At 38.8% G+C, this 24414-nt stretch overlaps 1 protein-coding gene across 5 annotated transcripts in view; it reads right to left on the reverse strand.

Moving 5' to 3' along the window:
• GRID1 (glutamate ionotropic receptor delta type subunit 1) overlaps positions 1-24414 on the reverse strand; it is a 1483898-nt gene that overhangs the window by 12614 nt on the left and 1446870 nt on the right. For 2 of the 5 annotated variants that reach the window (XR_016312597.1, XM_089676480.1), the window contains exon 16: positions 3765-3925. The exons of 2 other annotated variants lie outside the window; for them this stretch is intronic. Coding sequence is in view for 2 of the 3 variants with exons in the window: in XM_089676480.1 (XP_089532606.1) it covers positions 3765-3925 (161 nt within the window). In the remaining variant the exon portion in view is untranslated. Of the gene's footprint in view, positions 1-3763; positions 3926-24414 lie in introns of those variants that run through there. One more of the 5 variants, XM_089676481.1, reaches the window with a different exon arrangement.

Genomic DNA, 24414 nt, shown 5'->3' on the forward strand with positions numbered 1-24414 from the left:
GAGGACTTCTGTGTCTGGCTCCTTGTCTTGTCAACAGATCCTCAGAAGTCTGCGGAGGCAGGTCATGTGGAAGTGGTTCAATTGCCTAGCATGCCTCCTGTATAAAGTCCATGTCTCACTGGCATACATCAGGGTAGTTAGCACTACTGCTCAGTAGACTTTGAGCTTTGTTGCAAGGTTTATTCCATGGCAGTCCCACACATTGGTCAGTAGTCTGCCAAATGCAGAGCTTACCTTGGCTAATCTGCAGGTGACCTCAAAGTCAATTGTCACTGCACGGGATAGGGCACTGCCAAGGTATGAAAATTGGTCCACTGCTTGCAGATTTTGTCCCTCCACTGTGATGGTAGGCTCTTGGTGTTGGGTTTTCGGAGCTGGCTGATGCATCACTTTGATCTTATTTGTGTTGATGAGGAGGCCAAAGTTGTTGCATGCTGCTGCAAATTTGTCCACGCTGGCTTGCATTTCCTGCACTGATCCAGCATTCAGGGCACAGTCATCAGCAAAAAGGAGGTCTCGTAGCACAATCTGCTTCACCTTGGCGACAGCCTGGAGTCTTCTTAGGTTTAACAGTTTCCCGCCGGTCCTGTATCTCAGGCTAACTCCCAGGGAATTGTTCTGGAAGGAGTCTGACAGCATGGCTGAAAACATTAAGCTGAACAGAGTTGGTGCCAGCACACAACCTTGCTTGACACCGTTTGTAATGGGAAAGGCCCCTGAAACTTCTCCTTCGTCCAAAATGTGAGCCATCATACCATCATAGAGCTGGCGTACCATTAGGATCAATCTGTCAGGCCACCCAAACTTCGACATGATGCGCCACAGACCTTCGTGACTGACAGTGTCAAAAGCCTTGGTGAGATCCACGAAGGTGGTGTACAATTCATGGTTCTGCTCTTGACACGTCTCTTGGAGCTATCGGTCTGTGAATATCATGTCCACAGTGCCACGGTCTTTGTGGAAACCGCGCTGTGTCTTGGGTAATAAACCCTGTTCTAGGTGGTCAATCAGGCGGTTCAGCAACACTCGTGCAAGGATCTCGCCTGAGATGGAAAGCAGTGATATTTCTCTATGATTATCACAGACTTGTTGATTCCCTTTCCTCTTGTAGAGATGTACGATCAACAAATCTTTCAGTTTCTGAGGAATGGATCCTTGATACCAGAAGGACTGGAACAGCAAAGTGAGTTTGTCGAAACCGCCATCCTTGTAAACATCCACTGGGAGTATATATACCTAATTATATACAGTAGTTTTATATATATATATATATATATATATAATGCATTTCAGGCAATGTCTGTGCCATAAGCTTTTTTACAGATTGTATGATTTTTCTTTCCTTCATATATTATGAGTTTTTGTATCCAGAACATCTGTTAATATGTGACTACAAATAAAAAAGTAACATTCTATGCGCTACATGCCAGATTAAAACAAGACCACCAGCAGTGTGACAAAAAAATAGAACAAATGATGATTGATGAGTATTTGAATATAGTCCCAAGTCTTTGATAAGAACTGAAGCATAGTTTTCTGCAGCTTTCCATGATTACACCATGCACAATGGAATGCACTTGATGTGAGCAAAAGACAAACAAGATAAAAACAATGAAGCACACACCTTGCACATTTAAACCTTTAATGATCCAAGTATTAAAATCAACAATTGTTGCACAGGGCACCCTCCTAAATAAGGGGTTAACCCATGACATAAAATAATGAAAAATCAACTGTATAATAAAGAAAATACCATGAAAATTGTGTAACTCAATACAACCAGTGACAGCTCGCTAACACCACTAGTGATATCACCAAACCTAGTAAGAGTTGATCATTGATCATTAATCAGTGCAGCACTATTAATCCAAATATACAAAAAACAAACAATCATGATTATAAAAAAAAATGTATATAAATATATAATTTCAGATATCAAATAATACTAAATAATTCTATAGAATGTCATAATAAGATGCCCATTTCTTAATCTTCATTTAGACCCCCTGGAAACATACTGTTTAAAGTCAATATCCAGTAGGTCTCTTTATGTCACAGTTTAAAAAAACACTCTTTCAATATGCTTGGTTCACCATTTTAAGCAGTTGGCCTTGGCTATATACTGTAATCATGTCGATCTTATAACACAATGCCACCCTCCCCCCTTTATCTGCAGTGCGAACAATGAGCTCGCTATTCTCATTGAAGGTATATCAATTGTCTAAAATTGTTCAGTGTAGAGGCCATTCCTTTCAATCCTAATGAAAAGAGCATTTTTTTATGAACAGTGTTAAAACGTCTTACTAGATATTTATTTTAAACAGTGTGTCTCCAGGAGGACTAAATGAAGATTTAGAAATATGCAATTTTTTTATGACCTTTTATAAGGCTGTATAGTATTATTTGAAAGTTTAGTAGTTCTTGTATAATTTGTCTGTCTTTTTCCCTTCTTTTCACATACAGACATTTACATATAATTTATCAATCTGTAAACTATAAAGTAATATGACAGCAATTTTATACACCTATGTAATCTAATTTATTAAAATGGTACTTTTATGTTATTATAATCATTCTAATCCCACAGTTCTTGATGGCAACCAGCTGGGAATCTACGCTTTTGCCAAATCCTGAATCTTTATATATATATATATATATATATATATACACACACACACACACACAGTGTGTGTATACATATATGTATGTATATATATATATATAGAGAGAGAGAGAGAAAGAGAGAGAGCTACTTTGTGGATAAGCAGTTTTTGTGGATGCTGTAATTTATATTATTTATTTTATATACCGTACATATTTTAAAAATAATGAATTATTTTTGTTTTCCTCCCATACATTGAAAGATACATTGTATCCAATATTATTGGATGGTTTCAGTTAGTATGATATGGGTTAACCCTTTTTTAGGGGGTTGTCCTGTGAAATGCAGAAATGTTTTACAAAGGGGGACACCCCCCCCAAAAAAAACAAACAAACAGGTAGGCACATCCACTGGAGTGACCCTTGTGAGCCTAGTAACAGCAGACTCTGACATGAAGCTGAACCAAGTGAAAATCTGAATTGTTTCAGTCTGTAAGTTTCCAGTGAGAGATTCAAACTTCATGCTGAGCAATCACTGGACATCTCTGGCCATGATGTGAGTGGTTCTACAACTTCAGCAAGATAGGACTGCATTCAAAGCACTTTTAGTTTATGAAATATGTGATTGCAACCATTGTTGATTTTTATAATTGGATCATTAAAGGTTTAACTGTGCAAGGTGTGCACTTCCCTGATTTTCTTTTGTTTGTCATTATAAAAATGCAATTGATTTTAATATTTATCATGTACAATATGCTCTAGAGGTAAACTATGCATCAAAATCAAAATACATGAACTACATTTACAGGATATTTCCACTTGAGCGGTTTCTCCACTGCTTTACTACCATTGATCAAAGTTTTGGATGAATGGACAACAAATGATTGGGAAAAAAAACATGGAGATATCTGGTGAATTTTCTGAAAGCTTAATTCATGGCCAGCCAATGAATTCAAATTTTGACACGTAAAATTGATAATGCCACTGTGAATATGTAGACAGTTATCTTTTTATTCAACCTCTACTGCCTTCTATAAACAAATTCAGTTTCAACATTGTTTAAATGTAAGCTTGTTTCAAAGGACATTTGTTTCAATGCCTTTTAGTGTAGTTTACATAATTAAATAACACATTTTTCTTAATAAAAAAGCAAATTACATTACCTTTTTTGTGGGGTTTTGTGAGTCTGTGGGATGCAGCCTATATCATCTAGGTCAGATTCCACTGTGCATTCCTGCACAGGAAGCCAATGGGACACAGGTAAAGGGTTCTGCAATGGGATTCGTGAGTTGTCCGTCTTCCAAGGATGGCCAGGAGTGGCTTCCTGCGCAGTCAAGAAAGATGGAAGTTGACCAGGTGGGTGCGGGCCATGGTCTCAAACTCACAGATCCCCAAATAAAAAGTAATTGTTGGGAAAAAATAATTCCCATACACAACTGACATCAAGTAATCCCACCCTATGCATAGCCTATACTGTTGAAGACAGGGCAAGACGAAAGCTGCACAAATCTTTTAATATGGATCGTGCCCTGGCTACATAATGCCTGACTAGAAGGATACTTTTTTTGAGCTAAATGTATTTTGCCACAAAATTACTGATTTTGCAGTTGGCTAAATTTTTAATTTTGTTCATTGATTTGTTAAGGTTTATTTTTTGGGAGTGGGGAGGTGACTTGAGATCAATTCAGTATATTCATTTTATGATTTTTCATTTAGATTTATTTGTATGATTTCCTTTTCCTGTGTGCATTTGATCTTTATTTGTGTGCTGCCACTTTATTTTACTTTTTTTCCCACTTGCTGTATTTTTTCCTTTTGTGAATAAAAAAATTAAAACAATGAGACTATTGAGGGTCCATTTGTGGCACAAAAAGATTACTAAAAGAAGGTTCGGTAACCTTCAAGAGCAATTTAAAACTGTAAAATACATAAAAAATCCACCAGAAAAACACCTTAATTGTGCCATCCCAATTGACTTCAATATCTTTCAACAAAATAGTAAATCACAGAAATTAAAGTTTCAAAGAGACAAAAGCTCAAAATTACACTTATCTCTATGCCTGAATTATTTAATACCATATATAACACTGAGGCTGTCCTCTGTTCTTTCAAAAAATATTTACCATTACCTCCATTACCAATGTTCCTGCAAATTTCATAGCTCCCTTGGCTCATGCAATAAGATCAAAATATTGTATATAAAAAGTAAATATGTGAGCGCTATCTGAAAGAAAAATAGCCTCTGAAACACCTAAAAAGGCAACCAAACAGAGCCTTCCAATGCAAATCTCAATATGAAGGTGCAGCGCTAAAAACTAAATATGCAGCATAAATCTCATCAATATTGTATAGAAATGAGAAGATGCAGCTTTAAAAACTGTGCAGTGTGAATAGATCGATAACATATGCTCAGTATGTAGGTATAGATAATAAGCAATACCAGATCAATCAAGAAAATCAACAAATATAAATAATTGTGCATAAATGATGTCACCAATAGGTAAGTAAAGTGCAAAAAAAGTCCCAGATGTATTGCCCACATGAGGATCCTGTATGATCCCGACAAGCATGCGTGGAGAGTTAGTCCAAGTGGCAGATATTCAATGTAAATGAAATGCGCACTCACCAGAAGTGCGTGTAAACACGCATTTGAGATATAACCTATCTCAATAGGTATAGTTTAGGTCATCCACCTCCCAGGTCAGGTCAGGATACTTCCCAGTCACATCTGCATAGAGTACTCAGGGGTCCTTGATGCGTATCACCATAGGGGGTCACCCTTAATGCAGCCTCTGCAAATGTCCCTCATGAATAGGGACCAATAAAGGAGACCACATAGTGGGATACCTAGGGGGGCTACAGCAACTAGACGTCTAGCCACCGCTGGTGGCCATCCTGAATTCCCATTATACGGTCAGTGTTTTTTTTTTTACTTTGTCATTGCACTTTTCAATCGATGGAATAAAGTTCCCTACGGTATCACGCTATGTGGTCTCGTTTATTGGTCCCTATTCATGAGGGACATTCTCAGAGGCTGCATTAAGGGTGACCCCCTATGGTGATACGCATCAAGGACCCCTGAGTACTCCATGCAGATGTGACTGGGAAGTATCCTGACCTGACCTGGGAGGCGGATGACCTAAACTATACCTATTGAGATAGGTTATATCTCAAATGCGTGTTTACACGCACTTCTGGTGAGTGCGCATTTCATTTACATTGAATATCTGCCACTTGGACTAACTCTCCACGCATGCTTATCGGGATCATACAGGATCCTCACGTGGGCAATACATCTGGGACTTTTTTTGCACTTTACTCACCTATTGGTGACATCATTTATGCACATTTATTTATATTTGTTGATTTTCTTGATTGATCTGGTATTGCTTATTATCTATACCTACATACTGAGCATATGTTATTGTTCTATTCACGCTGCACAGTTTTTAAAGCTGCATATTCTCATTTCTATACAATATTGATGAGATTTACGCTGCATAATTAGTTTTAAGCGCTGCACCTTCATATTGAGAAGATCAAAATATTATTTACTTGGTATTGCATAAGACAGAGAGAAATGCTTGTGTTTCATTCACTGGACCATTTCCACCAGGCCAATACTTTCCACTAAGCTAAAGGGAAATGTGCTTTTAACCATTGCTGACTTGAGCAAACCCTAGCATTATAGTAAACCAGTAGGGGGAAAATATATATAGCACCATCAAAGTACCGTTTCTTACTTATGGCTACCTCCAGACATAGACAGACAGTCTCCTTGGTACTCAAAATGCAGCACTGTTTATCTGAGCAGTTAGTGCTGTCATTTGGAGGGGGGGGATCTGCTTGCTTGGCCTAAAGTTTACATTTTTTGCGGTTCCCAACTATGGATTTCATCATCTTCAGATCATCAAAGCCCCTTACAGTGACACTGTCACCCTAGCCTGTAAAAGAATATGGTATATTTGTGTTTCAGGCTGCCTGTGTGTTTAAAATTTGCTGTTATGTTGAATCCCAGCCACTGCAGATATTTTACACTTTAGGGGTATCAAATACCTACTCACCCACCAAATGTAGTGGTTTCTCTAATTGGCTTATACACAGTCTGCAATGGAAGAAGGAATTCACATACCTAGAGGTGTTGGATATCTGCAGCACTCAGAGATTAGCAACTCAATATTTTTTTTTAATATGCAGGTCACTGCAAAGGTAAATATAAAGCATCTTCTTTTACAGGTTGGCATTGTTTTTTTGTTTCCCTGTATTGTCAGGGTCACTTTAAGGTGTTGGGTAGATATTGTCAAGCTTAATCATTTTTGTTTTGTTTTGTTTTCCATTTCCCTGAAGGTCTGCAATAAACTTGGCATTGCACAAATCATTACAATGTTAAAAGAATATATTTTTTATGTAAACTGGGGATAATCTGTAGTATTATGCATCTAAAATATTTAAGGAACAAAAATTGCATATTGTTATCAGCTTCTTTATAAGATGTAATTTGTTTTTAGATGTGGAGATCCTTCAATGTCTGCCACGGATTTTAAATAATTTGTGCTGCATTTATTCTTTTCACATTCATACATATACAAGTATGTAAAAATAAATGAAAATGACTGCATGTGACTTAACACATTTTGCCATATCCAATTCTGGTTCACACAACATTAAGTTGTGATATGATATTTGTTATATATTATAATAAGAATGCATTTCAGATACAATGTATGATCTAACAATAATTAAAGCAAACTTCATATGACAAAACAGAGAACTGCGGAACAATGTACCCTTTTTTTTTTAAAATGGTACCTGGTTCAGAAAAGATTGAGCAAAGTGCAGTACCAAGCAGCAACCATTTTTTTTCTACCTAATGCCCAACTCGGCTGGGTAAAAATAGTGAGCCTAAAACAGAAGTCTCATTTGAAGAAATAAAGTGTCTAATACCCTGTAATACCTAACCTTTTTCATTGGTTCTGTGGGCCTCCTCCTCCCCAATTCTGGTTATTATGATACGTCTCTCAGTCTGCTCTGCTCTTGCTGATACACCTCTTATCAATGAGCTCAGACCTGTACTGTAATGAGAGCAGAACCAGTGTCCATATCATCAGGATCAGACACGGGGCTTCTAGAAGTATCTGCCCACATTCCAGTGCTGAAGAATGAAGGACTGGGATGCTAGATGATATAGGACCACTGACTGAAGGTTACCTTTAACTGCTGTTAGTATTTGTAAGTATGAGGGGCAATCTTTATTTGTTTAAGCTTGATCAGTCAAATATGATCCTTAATCGGTCACAAAAGGTTATTTCACATTTTATTGAATATGCCTAATGCTTTGAATGAACCAATGGCTCCAAGTAGCCATTTTTTCCCTTTTCTTTTCTCCAGTGGAATATTAAAAAAAATAAAGGGAGAATATAATAAGTCAGTCTAGGCAAATTAAACAAGTTCTACAGCCAATACATTTAATTAAGGCTATAGCTGGGAAGGGTTTTGTTGTTGTCACTAGTACAGAAAGTAAGCAGCATTTAATCAATAGGACAAATACAGTAAATGCATGCAATAGAGGCATCAACCTTCACTATTCTAACCAAAAATAAAATATATTTAGGCTGGTGTTCTAGAGTTTGACTCAAATTATTTTCTTACAGAAATTACCTACTTATAGTAAACATATGACAGGCCTGGGCATTTCAAGCTGAGTAAAAGATGAAAAGATTACTTTCAGTGAAATCCACGATCAGTAGATACTGAGCCATAAGCTTTTGCAGTTATCTACAAATCTCCATGTTTCCAGGGGTCAAGCTCGACTTGCTACTTAACTGCTTCTGAACCTTCCTATTGATCATGGAAGCTAGTCATCATTATAAAGGACAAAATGCAAAGCTTGGAAGGGGTTGAGAGGTGATGGTTCAAAGCACAGCTTTTTAAGGAGAAGTCAAGATTTGCTTTACATTTTAGTTGCCTCTAACTCAATCTACTGATAGTTGTCACATATGGTTTCACCTTTTTGTCATATGCAAAGATTGAAATGCCCAGACTTGCTATCGGTTTAATTGATGAGTCCCAGATAACAATTTTGGGGTCCTGAAAAAATTCATTGATATTCATATTATTAGCAAAAGCCATAACATCGAAAAGGGACACAAGAAGACAAACTTATTGCAAACACCTGTATTATCAACCAAGCTAAAAAGGAATAGCTTATGTTGCTTAAAAACTCAATTTCAACAAATGTAATTTGCAAAAATCAAACAATAATATGTAAATTGAATCAATTATGACTAGGTTCCTTTCTAAGATTACATACTTCCAAACGTATTATGAAAATGATTTTCTTTTGGAATATCACAGCAAGATTCCGTATCTGAACCTTCACGTAGGTCAAGCAGAGAGCGATAATGCAAAATTCAATGATTGCCTCAATCTCTGACTTTATGGGCCACCTGACAATTTAATGAAGATACATACAATTCAACTCTGAACATAGATGACCTTTTATATGGGCCAAAAAGAAGTTCAAGAATTCTCATATGATGTACTTTCAAGAGCTATCATGCACTTTTGGATACATCCCTTTTTGTTTTAAACTATCATGTCATGTTTAATGAGTTATGCCTGCCAACTGTACTTGATTCTATAAACTGTACATTTTTCCAGCTAGAACAATGAAAAAATATACTACTGTTACATTTGGTACACAAAAATAGGGCTGAAACAATGTTTCCACTATTATACATTTAACTCATTTGAGTATTGTGAAAGGTTAGCACATAAGACATGCAAGTTTACAATGTAAGTATAGGCAAAACGTTTTTTTTTTTTTTTTTCTTTGGGATAGAGCAGGGAAAAGCAAAACCTATCAGTTTATTTTTCACTGCCTTTCTCCCACTGGGGATATTTCCCTTCACTTACTAACCCGGGACCACAATAAGAAATGAGAAAAATTCCTACAAATTTAGAGGAATTCCCCACTTAGTTTTAAATGGAACAGGTGTACCCCATTGGAATATTTACCATCAGCTCTTGTTCTTGTGACAAATCTAAAATCTAAGACAATAGTCACCAGCACAAGCACAGAAGGTAAATCTTCCTAGCCTGGAGACTGACAGCAATAATAAAATGACAGGGCCTCTAATCCTTCTTGACTTTTTTCAAATAAAAAAACATTTTGGCGTTCATGAGAAATAACTGACCAACAGTATGGCTATTCTCACACAGCCACAGACAGGAGCTCTCTGCAGCTAGGGTTACGCAGGTAATAATTAAGCTGAAGCATAAACATATTCGAATGCAAAAATTCATTTTTTTGTGCTACTGTAGGAGATTATTAAGCAGTTGTCATGTATATTTGAATGGGAAAAAAAAATCACCCAATAATCTCTATACGCTAGGTGCACACAGATCATTTTTAGTAGTGTGATCACTGGCGATAAACTGCTAGCACTAGCTTCTCACAAATCTTCCCCAATCTGTCACAATTTAAAAAAAAAAGTGGCTTGCTGGGCTTCGTGCACCTGGCCATGTCACTCATTCATAGTATTAATTGAGAACATGCTGACAGCCACAAAGGCTGTTGGGACTTGTAGTTTTCCCATTCGTTGAACTACCATGGTGCTGTTGAGCGCTGTGGTAGTTCATTGATTCTTCCTGTCAGTATGTATCTGCTTGCCCATGCTAAGTACAAGCACACAGATACACTGACAGGTCTGCAGGAGTCCTGCATGGTACCAGTGATCTAATGAACACTGGTGCAATGCTTTCCAGGCTCCCAAAACAAAAAATAGTAAATGCCCATTTTTTACCTGCAAAAAAAGTGCATTTATTATTTTTTGTTAAAAGGTGAACTTATCCTTTAAAGGTATGCAAGTAGCATATAGTAGTAATTAATAGCTAGTCATTTTAGCAATGCAATCATACAACCAAAAATTGCTTATGTTTTCTAAGCAAACATAAGGAATTGATATGTGCAGCACTGAAAGGACTCCTCGGCTATGGTGGAAGAGGCTTTAACAAAAAAGTGGCAACCACCCCAACCTATAACGGGCCTTTGCAGCAGGCTGGTTGGTACGTGTGCTGAGAAATCCTTTGTTTGTGATGTTCTTTGCCCATCCATGTGCACCTTGCTGGAAACGTCATTTATAGGTTGGGGTGGTTGCCACTTTTTTTGTGCAGTTGGACAAATTGGGTGCAGGGACACATGTGATGTCTTTGCTGCCATTGTGCTCTTGCTGGGCAACATGTGTGTCCCTGTGCCTTTAAGGAGGGGTGGGCTCCCTCCAAGCATACCTGCCCTTAATTTATTCATTCTTATATGTGCTCCTACTATAGAGGCTCTGGAAATTTAGAATTAAGACCACAGTATATACAGAGGTCCCTTGACGTGGGCACTGGTGCTTATGTATATACACTAATCAAAAAGAATTAAAGGAACACTTTTTAATCAGAATATAGCATCAAATCAATTAAACTCCTGCGATATTGATCTGGTCAGTTAAGTAGCAGACGGGGTTGTTAATCAGTTTCACCTGCTTTGATCCAAACAGGAATGATTTCACAGGTGGAGGCCACTGACATTGTTTTCCCTACTCATGTTTTCTGACTGTTTTCACTAGTTTTGCACTTGGCTAGGGTCAGTGTCATTACTGGTAGCATGAGGCGATACCTGGACCCTACAGAGGTTGCACAGACAGTCCAACTGCTCCAGGATAGCACATCAATACGTGCCATTGCCAGAAGGTTTGCTGTCTCCCAGCACAGTCTCAAGAGTATGGAGGAGTTTTCAGGAGACAGGCATTTACTGTAGGAGAGTTGGACAGGGCTATAGAAGGTCATTATCCCATCAGCAGGACCAGTATCTGCTTCTTTATGCAAGGAGGAATAGGATGAGCACTGCCAGAGCCCAAAAAATGATCTCCAGCAGGGCACTGGTGTGAATGTCTCTGACCAAACAATCAGAAACAGACTTCATAAGGGTGGCCTGAGGACCCGACATCCTCTAGTGGGCCCTGTGCCATAGACCTTGATTGGCATTTGCCATTGAATACCAGAATTGGCGGCTTCTCCACTGGCACCCTGTGCTTTTCACAGATGAGAGCATGTTCACCCTGAGCAGATGTGACAGACATGAAAGAAGCTGTAGAGAATGTTATACTGTCTGTAACATTGTTCAGCATGACCATTTTGGAGGTGGGTCAGTGTTGGTCTGGGGAGGCATATCCATGAAGGGACACACAGACCTCTACAGGCTAGACACTGGCACTCTGATTGCTATTCGGTATCATGATGAGATCCTTGGACCCATTGTCAGACCCTGCGCTGGTGCAGTGGGTCCTGGGTTCCTCCTGGTGCACGACAATGCTCGGCCTCATGTGGCAAGAGTATGCAGGCAGTTCCTGGAGTATGAAGGAATTGATACCATTGAATGGCTCCCACTCTTGACCTAAATCCAATTAAACACCTCTGGGATATCATGTCTTGGCCGATCCAATGAACCTCAGACTGTCTAGGAGCTCAGTGATACCCTGGTTCAGATCTGAGTGGAAATACCCCAGGACACCATCCGTCGTCTTATTAGGAGCATGCCCCGATGTTGTCAGGCATGCATACAAGCACGTGGGAGCCATACAAACTACTGAGTACCATTTTGAGTTGCTGCAATGAAATTTCAGCAAAATGGATTAGCCTGCTGCCTCATTTTTTCACGTTGATCGGGGTATCTTTGAATTCAGTCCTCTGTAGGTTGATAATTTTCATTTACATCAAATGATGGAGCATCCTTACGTTACCCATTCCATATCAGTATAGATATCCAGCATAATATTTTTTCCCCATTGAGATCTGATGTGTTTTCAAAGTGTTCCTTTAAATTTTTTAAGCAGTGTATTTGCAAATGTGCGCACACAAAACCCTCTGTTTTAACACAAACTATTAGACAAAGCCACTTTGGTTGTTTTTCAGGCAAGTGTGCCTGGTAAGTGTGCGGAGAAATCCTTTGTATGTTTGGGAAGGGACTCTTGATTGTTGAAAGCAAAAGTTGAGGAGGAGCTCACTACATGCCTGTTTAATAATGAAGCCAGTTAAGCTCATGGAGTACTAAAGAATTAAAAAAAGAATACTAACATACTAAAAAGAGATGGGAAAGGAGGAGGGCTATTTAGGTGGATGTAATTGATGGTCATATTGAACTAAGGCTTCTCCACCCACATGACAGACTCCTGGATTCCTGCCCTGTTTGCTTGTAATTGTCACAGTTTTAATTGTGGGTTTACCTTGCCTCCATATTCTCTGGATATGTACAGAGTTGCACCTGGTACAAAAGTTCACTTCATTTAAAAGTCTTTCTGAAACCATTTAATGGTTGAGAGCATCAAATGAAGCAAATGTGTTTCTGGAAAAAAAAAAAAAAGTTTCCCCCTTATTCAGAGCAGTCAATGTCAATAACACTGATTGCATAAGCTATTAACCACTTGCCTACCAGGCACTTATACCCCCTTCCTTACCAGGCCAATTTTCAGGTTTCAGCGCTGCCGCACTTTGATTGACAATTGCGCGGTCATGCAACATTGTACCCGTATGAAATTTTGATCATTTTTTTCTCACAAATAGAGCTTTCTTTTGGTGGTATTTAATCGCCACTGGGCGCTTTACTTTTTGCGCTATAAATTAAAAAAAGTGCAAAAAATTTGAAAAAAAAAAAAAGTTTGTTTCTTTTATAAAATTTTTCAAACAGGTATTTTTTCTCCTTCACTGATTTGCGTTGATGAGGCGGCACTGATGGGCACTGATAGGCGGCACTGATGGGCACTGATAGGCAGCACTAAAGGGCACTGATAGGCAGTACTAATGAGGTGGCACAGATAGGCGGCACTGATAGACAGCACTAATTAGGGGTCACTGATAGGCGGCACTGATAGGTGACACTGATGATGGGTACTGATAGACGGCACTGACTGGCATCACTTCTGGGCACTGACTGGCGGCACTGACTGGCACAACCCCTGGGCACTGACTGGTGGCACTGACTGGCAGCACTGCTGGGCTGCACTGGTGGGTGGCACTGGTGGGCAGCACTGGTGGGTGGGCACAGGTGGGTGGCACTGGTGGGCACAGGTGGGTGGCACTGGTGGGTGGGCACAGGTGGGTGGCACTGATGGGCACATGTAGGTGGCACTTCTGGGCACAGGTAGGTGGCACTGCAGAGTGGCACAGGTGGGGGCACTGCTGGGCACAGGTGGGGGCACTGCTGGGAACGGGTGGGCGGGGCTAGTGGGCGCACTGCTGGGCGGAACTTGCGGGTGTCACTGCTGGGCACCGATCATCAGGGCACTGATCATCAGTGCCCTGATGATCGGTTCCGATCCCCGCTCTGACAACTGCCGGTTCTCGGCAGTACTTTCCTCACGATCTGACAGCGTGAGGAAAGTGCAGCCGAGAACCGGCACTTGCATTTCCCTGTGATCAGCGTGTCATTGGACACCGCTGATCACGTGGTAAAAGGCCGGTGGGATCGGCCTTTCACCACATCACGTGATCAGCTGTGTCCGTAGGACACAGCGATCATGGAGATCGCCGGGTGCGCGCCCCCTGGGGCGCGCAGGAGAGCGCGTTCTGGGAGGATGTCATATGACGTCCACTCAGAACTGGCCGGCCGCGGTGAAGCCGTCATTCGGCTATGCGCGGTGGGCAAGAAGTTAATGTTAATAAAATAATGACAAAATGCACTAAGCAATCTCTTTTAAGGCTTGATGAAGACTAACATCTCCTATTGGCACTGAAGGTGGTCAGCTTTAGTGCCTTCATTGACTGCTCAGGCCCTGAAGAAAGGGGAGGCTTTTTCCACCAAAACATACTTGCTCTCTGTGATGGTCTTGACCATGAAATGTTTCAATGTTTGTACCAGGTGCTCCTCTGTACACATCCAAGAACGAATCCTCTTGCAAGAGCTCTTATCTGTCGCTATTAGAGGAGTCCATCAGAGATTGAATGCTCAGTATTGCTAAAGAAAATATTTTATGTAGTAGCTTACATTAAAGGTATTGTGATGCAAAAAAGAGATTATGCTTTTGATATACATATATATATTTTTTTAGTGAGCTTATAGCAACCACGTTTGTAGCCCTAGTCGAAACACTTATGCAAAAAAAAGCTACAAAAAGCAATCATGAAGTATCATTTACGTAGATGTTACATGAACTCCATTCACAACTACCCTGTGCTGTTGCACAGGGTAGTTGTGAATGGAGTTCATGTAACATCCAGGTAAATAATACTTCATGATTGCTTTTTGTAGCTGTTTTTTCCAAGGCTGTTTGTCCCAGCATGTTCCTCTTATTGAAAATGTTTTTATAAGCAGGTTTACACAGACTTTTTACACCTTTGTATAACAATAATGGAGTATGTTGCAGGCATAGTAAAAGCACCTAAACTTGAAAAATACATTTGTAAAAGCCGATTCCTCAACAAGATATATCACTTTACAAAGGAGAATCACAATGCTATGTTAGATGCTCTAGGCTTTAACTCTTTTGTTACCATATGAGCAAATTATTGAGAATATATTGAACTGTTTGTGTGACTTTCTAAAGGTCAGCTAATTTGATATTATCAAGCCTCATCCTCCTTATTTATCCAGCATCCTGGATTGCTTGGGCAGGTTCTGACCAAGTGATTGGATTGCTTTATATTTATTTATTCTGTGGGGCCACGCATAAGACATTCCACATTTAACTTTGTTTTTGTCCTACTTTAACATAATATAACATCTGTGTTAAGGGGGAAGGGTGTAGCCATCTTTCACTCTTATAACAATATGGGATTTCTGCTGTAAATCTGTTGATAGACTTTTAAGAACACACTGGCAAGAAGTGTTTACAGGCATATGCTCTAAGCAAAGCTGACTCATCAATGTAAGATTCTATCTATTCCAGTGTTCTAAATCTGGTGGACTCACACCATGGGTGCTGGTGCGGGGTAAGGGTCCACCCAGGTTTTAAATATGTGCAAATGAGAAATTCTGGTCGACAGAGTACTACTAAAGACTGACTATATGCGGTGAAAGGGATTTCTCCTCTTCAGTTGCCCATCTATTGTATGTCTCTATTTAAAACCAGTTATCTTTCAGTATTTAAATTAAAGAAAAAAGTTATTATACACTAAAGTCCATTAATCTTTTGTTAACTATTATTGTAGCAATCATGCACACAGAGATGGACGCGGTCATCAATTTTGCTCCAAACCCTCCATCTTGTATCTCTCTCTGCCTCTTTCCTCATCCCCCCTCCCTCTCTGCTGAGTGACATGTGGTCTGTTGGATGCAGAGTTCAAAAAGGCATCAAGGCCCAGCGGGAGAGCTCATGGCTATAAATCTCAATTAGCCTGGCACCCATATGTCTGCGAAACTCTTGCTGAAGAAAGGATCGTAAAGCCATAAACCAAGTCCTTCACTGAGTTCAAAGACATTCCAGATAAGCCATAAAGCAGACATCACATTCAAGACCCACTTTCCCCTATGATTACATATCTTGGAATATGAGAGACTTACATAAAAACCAGGCATATATTCAGACCGCTCACTTTAATACAAGTCACCTGATAGGTTACACCCCCTAGCTGACAGCTACAGGAGAGCAGAAAATTATATCTCCTTAACCATCCCAGCAGGTATGTCATATTTCATACCTAGACGTTCAGCAGATGATTCTACGTATTAATCTACCCGTGGATAGAATGTTATATGTATCCAGGGAAAGTTATTGCCCTGATATCAACTTGGGAGGGATTTTGGTCCTAGCTGGGGTCTCCACCCACAACTCCCTCCCCAAATGAGGCAATTGGTTCTCTGTTTTAAGGCGACTCCCTGCTGAGTTCCTAGAAAAAAGGCTGTTAAGCTAAGCGAAGCTGAGTTGAGTTGAAGTTAAAGATTCTCCCTTTTAACATTGGAACTAACTCTGGGAGATGAGGCACCCTTTTGGCTCTGAAACGTGAAAGCTGCTTAAACCAAGGCTTTTGACAAGTACTTTATCTAAATTCCTTGCTGTTATCTATTTGCTGTGTTATTGCTCTCTGTATATTTATATATATATATATATATATATATATATATATATATTGGCTACATCTTTTCTGCAGGGTGCAGCTGCAGGGTGCAGGGTGCAGCTGGGCGTGGCATTGTTACGCACGTGACAGCGCAGTTTTAGATTGGCTAGTCCTTTGGTCACGAGTTTGGTCAAAATTATGAGTCAACCATTTATTCTTTAGCAGCAAATTATGTCCTAATAATCCTCAAAAGTGGTTGGTTTATAATGTTGGGCTAAATTTATATTTTTAGTCTTAAATGATCATTGTGGTGCTACTATTTCATTTCACTTCACTCTATCAACTTTTTTCTGCGCTGTGAAAATAAACTAACTATGGATCCAGGACCTACAAACCATATCCTTTGAATACCATAGGAATGAATTGTATTGCTTTCAATGGGTTCTTTTTATTGACATAAACAGAACAAAAAACAATCAGACTACAACCTTTGTGTATCCAGGTAAAGAAGTAGGGCTTTTTTCCCACCAATTATACTACCTAAGTTACCTAACCTGTCTCCCATTGACTCTAAGGGTGAGAACTCAGCAATCGCATGACCATTGCTCACTGGGTTTTCCTCTCAGCTCTGAGCAGAGAGTGGTGATTGTCAGTCACTGAGGTCTGCTCTGCTCTGCCCCCCCCCCCCCTCCAAATAGATTTGGCTGTATTTCTCCTTTAAGAATTATGAGCTGTCTTTCCTTTACAAACAAAATAAATAAAGCCTACTACTGTACTGTACAGTTAAAAATAGCCATTGTAGAGCTTTGTAGAATATTCCATTTAAGGGGAACTATAGTCTCAAGTAAATATTTTATAATATACTGATGAACACGCCATTTTGTAATTTTATAATAAAAATATCTTTCTATTTTAATGTGTAGCCATCTATAAGCTTCTAAGACTGGCAAAGAATGCAAATGCTTTATATACAGCATGCCCTTACAAATAAACTTGTATGTTTGTGTAACTGGCTTATTGTTTTTTTCAGAATTCATCACAGAGCATGTAGTCAACTTACATGCATCCCCTAAAACAGCTATTTCATCTTGGAACTTAGAACATAGCAAGACTTACATAAATTATTTAAAAATTGAAGCCAGTAAGATTTTGTAATAACATTAGCAATGATTATAGTTCATCAGAAGATTTGTGTTGCAACAAAACTTGAGTTTCACTTTAATGAAGCACTTGTAAAATTGACTGAATTGGTCCAGGTAAGGCATTTGATTAATCCAATAGTGTGCATTTATGCATCATTTGGCATCATTACTGTGGAACAAGTTATTGTGAAGGAAATGTTAAGGTATACAGAAAGCAAATAATGCTAATCTTTTACCATTTTATGTAGACAATGCAACAGTCTCAAAGCAAATAAAATATTCCCACTGAAATAAAACTCAAAATGTTTTCCATCTATTGCCTACAAATAAAATACACATCATCAACTTTTCATCGTGTCTGCGAATACTCATTATTTGCGCAGTTTTACCTGGATGTAAGTTTAAATGCACATTGCCTGGGTAATTTAATTCATGACTTGCCATCAGCCCTCTAATAAAGGAACTACAGAGAACCAGGATGTGGAGAGAATAATTTTGAAGCGTTTTAAAAAGAGAAAAATATTAATTCCCTATTAGTATACAAAGACATATGAAAAATATGTTTACTACAATATTCTAAATGTCTTGGCTGTGGAAGAAAATAAAGCACAACTATTCAAGAGCTTTTCCTATTTCATTACATTGTTTGGAATGTAACTTCTGAAGTGTAGCACCAATTATATCATATATAATTGCTATATAAGTAATTTTGGAGTGTAACATTATTAACAAACTTTTACGATCCAAATTGCAGCCAGCTCTAAGTTTCTGTAAGTGCTAGGAAAATGTTCAAGTTTCATTTTTTGCAACCTTGGCATCAGCCTTAAAGACTAACTTAATTTTCCTATAGTACGGATAAACTGGGGAAGACTTAGTATTCTAGTCAGGCTTTTTATTTCTTACTGTGACCCCACTGGGGAGAGTTTTCTTTACTTTCTAGCCCAGGGTCACCAGGACAAGAAATAAGGGAGCAATTGTCACTAGGATATAAAAGACATGAACATTAATATAAAAATAATTTCCAGAAGGGCAAATCATTGCACGCACTGATAGAAATGTGTTCTTTTTTGTATCCACATTAGAGAAATTCTCCATCACTTGCTGTCTTGACAGGAAATGAGGGAGAATTTCCTCAACAGGGACACTGATAGCAGAGACGTAGCTAGGATATTTTGCACCTGGGGACAAACTATAAAATTGGCGCCCCAGCCCCCCTCCCCGTTTAATCACATCAGTGACACCAATGATGGGGCACTATTCCTCCCACTGACACCACTGGCAATAAAATGGATATTGTCCTTATAGGCAACTGTTCTTTCTGGATTGAATGCCATTGTTATATAGTAATTTGTGTATATATGCATTCCTGATTATATTGTCTTCTGATAATATATTGTCCTTTGTTTGCATTCTATAGTGGACCTATGTACAAGGAGAAATTTACTAAAAATTGTGCACACAGAATTTGGTAGTAACCAATCGGCTTCTAACTTCAGCTTGTTCAATTAAGCTTTGACAATAAAACCTAGAAGCTGATTGGTTACTATGCACACCTGCACTAGATTCTGTGAGCACCACTTTTAGTAAATCTCCCCCACAGTGTACTCTCCTGTGAAAGCTGAAGCTATTGGCACTTTAGGCACACTAATCATGAGTTGGAATGGGGGTGGCATTCTTCCTGTTCCCACCCTGGGGGGCCACTATAAAGAGTAGGAGCTGTGCTACAGTCTGTGGAACGTCTGTCAACCCTACCTACCACACATGCATGCAAACAACATGTATGAGGGGGGCCATTAACGGGAACATTACCAATATGTTAATCTAGAGACTTCTGCCCTATAAGGGGATCCTTTTGAATGCTGAGCGACTGGAAAGGGGTCTTTGCCCACTGATGTTTGAAATACTGTATATAGATAAGGGATGTCTAATATAGGGTGGGGTCCTCTGGTAACACCCTAGAAGTGACATAAGGGCTGCTATCTAGGAATCCTTAAATGATGGATTCATGTACATATTAGACGATTATTGTTATACCAGGAGGTAAGTCTACCACTCCTGTTAAATTAGGTTGGAGATACAGTGGGTATAGAAAAAAATCACCCCTCCCCCCTCTTTAAAATAATCACATACTGTTGCTTTGCAGCCTAAAATGAAAACAGACACAGTTTTTATTTTGTCCAGCTGAATTTACTCAGTGCAACTTATATCATCCAAGTGAAAGATATAGCACTAACAAGGATGGGCTTTTTCTTGTAAGCTTTCCAAACCAGCCGTATTTGTTTAGAATTTGTGATATTGTTGCCACATGCACACAATGACCATTTTTTTGTCATAAATTCTTGCAACTGTTTCAGAGTTTCTGTAGGTCTCTTGGTAGCCTCTCTGACAAGTTTCCTCCTGGTTCTTTCATCCAGTTTGGTGTGACATCCTGATCCAGGGAGGGTCTGTGTTGTACCAAATACCGTCCACTTCTTAGTAATAGACATCACTGTGCTTCAAGGAACCTGATAAAGTCTTTTAATTTTTTTTGTATCCATCTCTTGACTTGTGCCTGTCCACAACTTCATCCCGGAGATCTTGCCTTGCCACCCATAGTTTGCTTCAGTTCCACTACCAGTGACTGAAATGCTCCAGGAAAGCTCTTTTCATGCTGCGCTAACCAAATGACCATGAGCTGATCACACTAAAATGGCTTTGTGCACCATTGAGAAGGTGATTAGCTACACCTGATTGAGTTTACAAATCATTTTTAGGAGGCGGTGATCCTTTTCCCAACTCAATCCAAATCTTTCTCTTTCATGTTATAAGTTGCACTGAGTAAATACAGCTGGATAAAACAAAAACTGTGTGTCTTCATTTCAGGCTGCAAAGCAACAAAATATGTTTATTTTAAAAAGAGGTGATTATTTTCTATACAAACGGTGTATGGTGATTTCTTATTGTTATGGTAGACTGGGAGCTCTATACAGATTGAAACAGAAGCAGCACCAAGGATGAGAAGAGTGACCTCTTGCAGCCTTCTTGATAAACACATCTAAATATTTGGTGGGTTCCAAATATTTGCGAAGACATAACTGAAACACATCTAAATATTTGGTGGGTTCCAAATATTTGCGAAGACATAACTGAATTTGTAAACAAGGTCTACTTTATTATTAATACCATAAAATAAGTAATTCTATGCTAAATATTTACAAGAGGTCATCATACTGGTACAAGGTTTTTTTCTTGTTATTGGCAAATAAAAAGATTAGGCGTTTTGCAAATGTTTACATATTTGAAAAAACTCGTATGAACATGACACATAAAATAATTTACAAAACGGCTTGTGGCAATTCATTTTGGTTCCATACATTTTTCAACAGGAATGCTAATTCCAGATGACTATTCCTGGCTCAAACTGAACTCTTCCCTGAGAATTACTGCATTACTCACACTGGCCGTGACACTCACATAAAATATTTGTGTTGTTAAAACACATAAAATACCAGAATTGTGTTCAAATACAAATTCTATTTTATAGCATCTTGCATTGCCATCTACAGAATTCAGTTGTTCAAATTTATGGTGTGGCAAGTCCTTCAAGGTTGTTAACAGCTGATTGTATTCAACCTAGTTCATGTAAAACCCCATTTGTTATATGCTGTCTTACAGTGGTGTGAAAAATACATTGTCAGTATTCATTAAAGACAGCTATGACTTGCAACGGCTGACACGTGAGCCAGTTGGATGGAAAGCTGGGATCCAGATGCTACAATAGAATGTTATTGTTCAGTTAATGGTGCAACTGGGTGAGGTTCTTGCCAAATCTGACAGCACCAGTAAAATACAAAGTAGGGTCAGAAAAACTATTAACACCTCATCAAAGCCAACAGTTGTAATCTGCTGTATGCAAATATAGTTTAGACTGTAAAAGATCTATTTTTACAGAATTTGTGTTCGCTAATGTTTTTTTACTTATAATTATGTATTATGCTGTTTAAATTTATTGCTATTATCATTACTTTTCTCAATTGCAAAACATTGGAAGTATGTTAATTTGTCTCAGAGAAAAGCATACCTTTAAAACAAAACTCCATACAAATAATACATTATTAGCACTTACAAAATGTGTGTATGCTTTGCTGCATTACTTAACATCAATCCAGAGCTGCCCCTTGTATTATTTTTTCTCCATCATAAGACATCTTCTGTCTTATGTTTTGAATGATAACCAGCATCACTCAACTCACTTCCCTTAGAGCCCAGGCTGACATGCTACTTAACCTACCTCCCCATCCTGTGACTGGTCAATGACAAAAAAGTATTAAGAGTATTAAGCTCACCTCTCTCGTCATCTTTTTTTGTCTTTTTAAACACATGCTACCTTGTCAGCACATTGACTTGTGCTACTTCTCAGCTCCATTCTTCAAAGATTGTAAAAAAGCTGATACCATGTCAAATTCAAATACCAATATTGCTTGGAGTTAAATATCTAATAACATATAGGTGAACACAGAACTGCTATAATGTATTTATAAAACAAAAGCCTTACACAATTGGATAAAGTAGGGGAAAAGTCTGTTTTTGCCATCTGTAAAGGGAGTTGTATCATCACTCCCTGAACTGGAAACTCAAGAGGAAGTGAGGGGACATTTCCCAATATGAGTGAAATCTAATTTTGGACAATCTATTCCAAAACCTTTTGGATTTACCATCACTTTCATTCCTGGTGAAAGTGGTCCTAACCTCTCACTACTCTATCCAAATCTGCTTTTAATTCTATTTTAATTTGTGTATTTTATGTCTGTCTAGAATTTCTTCATCAGATAAGAAAAATAAAGGCTAAGATGGGTTAGAGGGGGTGGGAAGGAGGACGAGTGGAGGTTCAAATTGTAACAAATGTCTATTCCTGACTGGTTCTCTTGAAAGAGTCAAGTAAGGGATCCTAGCCCACTTCCCAGTATCATGCAAAGACGTCCATATTAGTGATGGTCTGAACACCCCCTGTTTGGTTCGCAATAGAACATTCGAACCTAAAGAAAGTTCTACCGCAAACATTGAACAAGTCTATAGGACTCGAATTTGTAAATTCAAAAGTGCCCATTTTGAAGGCTTATACGCAAGCTTTTGGCCATAAAATGGGTATGGGACTCGAGTACTGCTCTGAGGGACATGAACCAGTGATTTTTTTTTTTTTAAAGGGGCAGTCATTTTTCATTGCTTAAAGTACATTAAAATATTGGAAAATTGGAAAACCAGGATCATGGCAGAGGTTACAACCATTACCCTGGTATTGTTTTTGAAAGTTGGATATTGACTTTCATGTAAAGGTGATCTGATTGGCTCTACAGCTGCCTAATTATGTTTATAGGGCTCAGAATGCTCCTGCCCCAAACTGCCCACTTCCATTCCTGGACTCTCTCATTGTACCATGGAGACCAGGACTGCTGTAAGTAGTCAGATGAGCTTCCCACAGAGGAGATGGAGGAGCATCCATTCCCTGATCTCCTCCATGATGAATGAAGCTAGAAGGAACAAGGATTTTGTCACTTCTAATTTCATTGCTGTGTTTCCCTCATTGGTACAGCCAGGTAAGCAGGCAATCAAACATCTCTTTTTGATCGGCTGCCTTGGAGGGCAAAGAAGGGATCAGAGGTCTAATAAACCCATGATATCTCCACAAAGAGCACCTGTCACTTCCCAAGCTATCACAAGAGGTGATGATGACCTCTTGTGATAGCAATAGAGTTGAATGAAAAAAAACTAAAACAGGTGTAGAAAAAATACATTTAACCAAAATAAACTAAAATAAATTAAAGCACCTCATCCCCATCTGCAAATGCAAATGTGCACTTAGGTCCTGCAGACATATGTAAACAGTGATTGCACCACGCCTGAGAGAAATAAGTAAGAGAAACAATTTTTGTGCCAGAGCTCATATTTAACTCTGAACTAGTAATCTGTAAAGGATTTGAAAGCATTGCCTATACAGGCAGTCCCTGAGTTACAAACATTTGATTTACCTATGAGTCATACTTAAGAATGGATGCAGTGTGATATCATGCTGGTCCTGGAAAATGCTGGGCAGCAATCTTGCTGCTCCCAGCATGCTGCCACCTACTGTCAGGCGGACCTGTGAGCAATCCCACATCACTGCATAGCCAGTTTACCCTTCCCTATAATATCCAAAACTTGACAACAATTTTTTGGCCAGAGTTACACTCAAACAATGTACTTGTTTTAGCTTACATACAAATTCAACTTAAGAACAACCCCACAGAACCTATCTTGCTCATAACCAAGGGACTGCCTATAGATAATTTTAGGTAGCACAGTTGGCATGTTTGGTGTCTAGTTACTTGATACAACATCATCTTTTATATTTTACCTAAATATTGTGTATTAAAGGTTTATTTTGTTAGTGTGCACTGAAATACATTTAGGTGTATCTATCCTGAAAATTTGAGTTTGATAAATGGCTGCACAAATATCGCATCCCATAAAAAATTGCAATAACCACCATTTTATTTGCCACGAGCTCTGCTTTCAGAAAATATATAATGATTGGGGTTCTAAGTAATCTGCTAGCAAACAAATTGTTAGTTTTAACATGTATGTGATAAATGTGAAAATTGCCCTAGATGGCAAGTGG

The sequence above is a fragment of the Staurois parvus genome, unplaced genomic scaffold (genome assembly GCF_062004578.1).
Source record: "Staurois parvus isolate SC_StPar_1 unplaced genomic scaffold, SC_StPar_1.0 ptg000170l, whole genome shotgun sequence".
NCBI lineage: Eukaryota > Metazoa > Chordata > Amphibia > Anura > Ranidae > Staurois > Staurois parvus.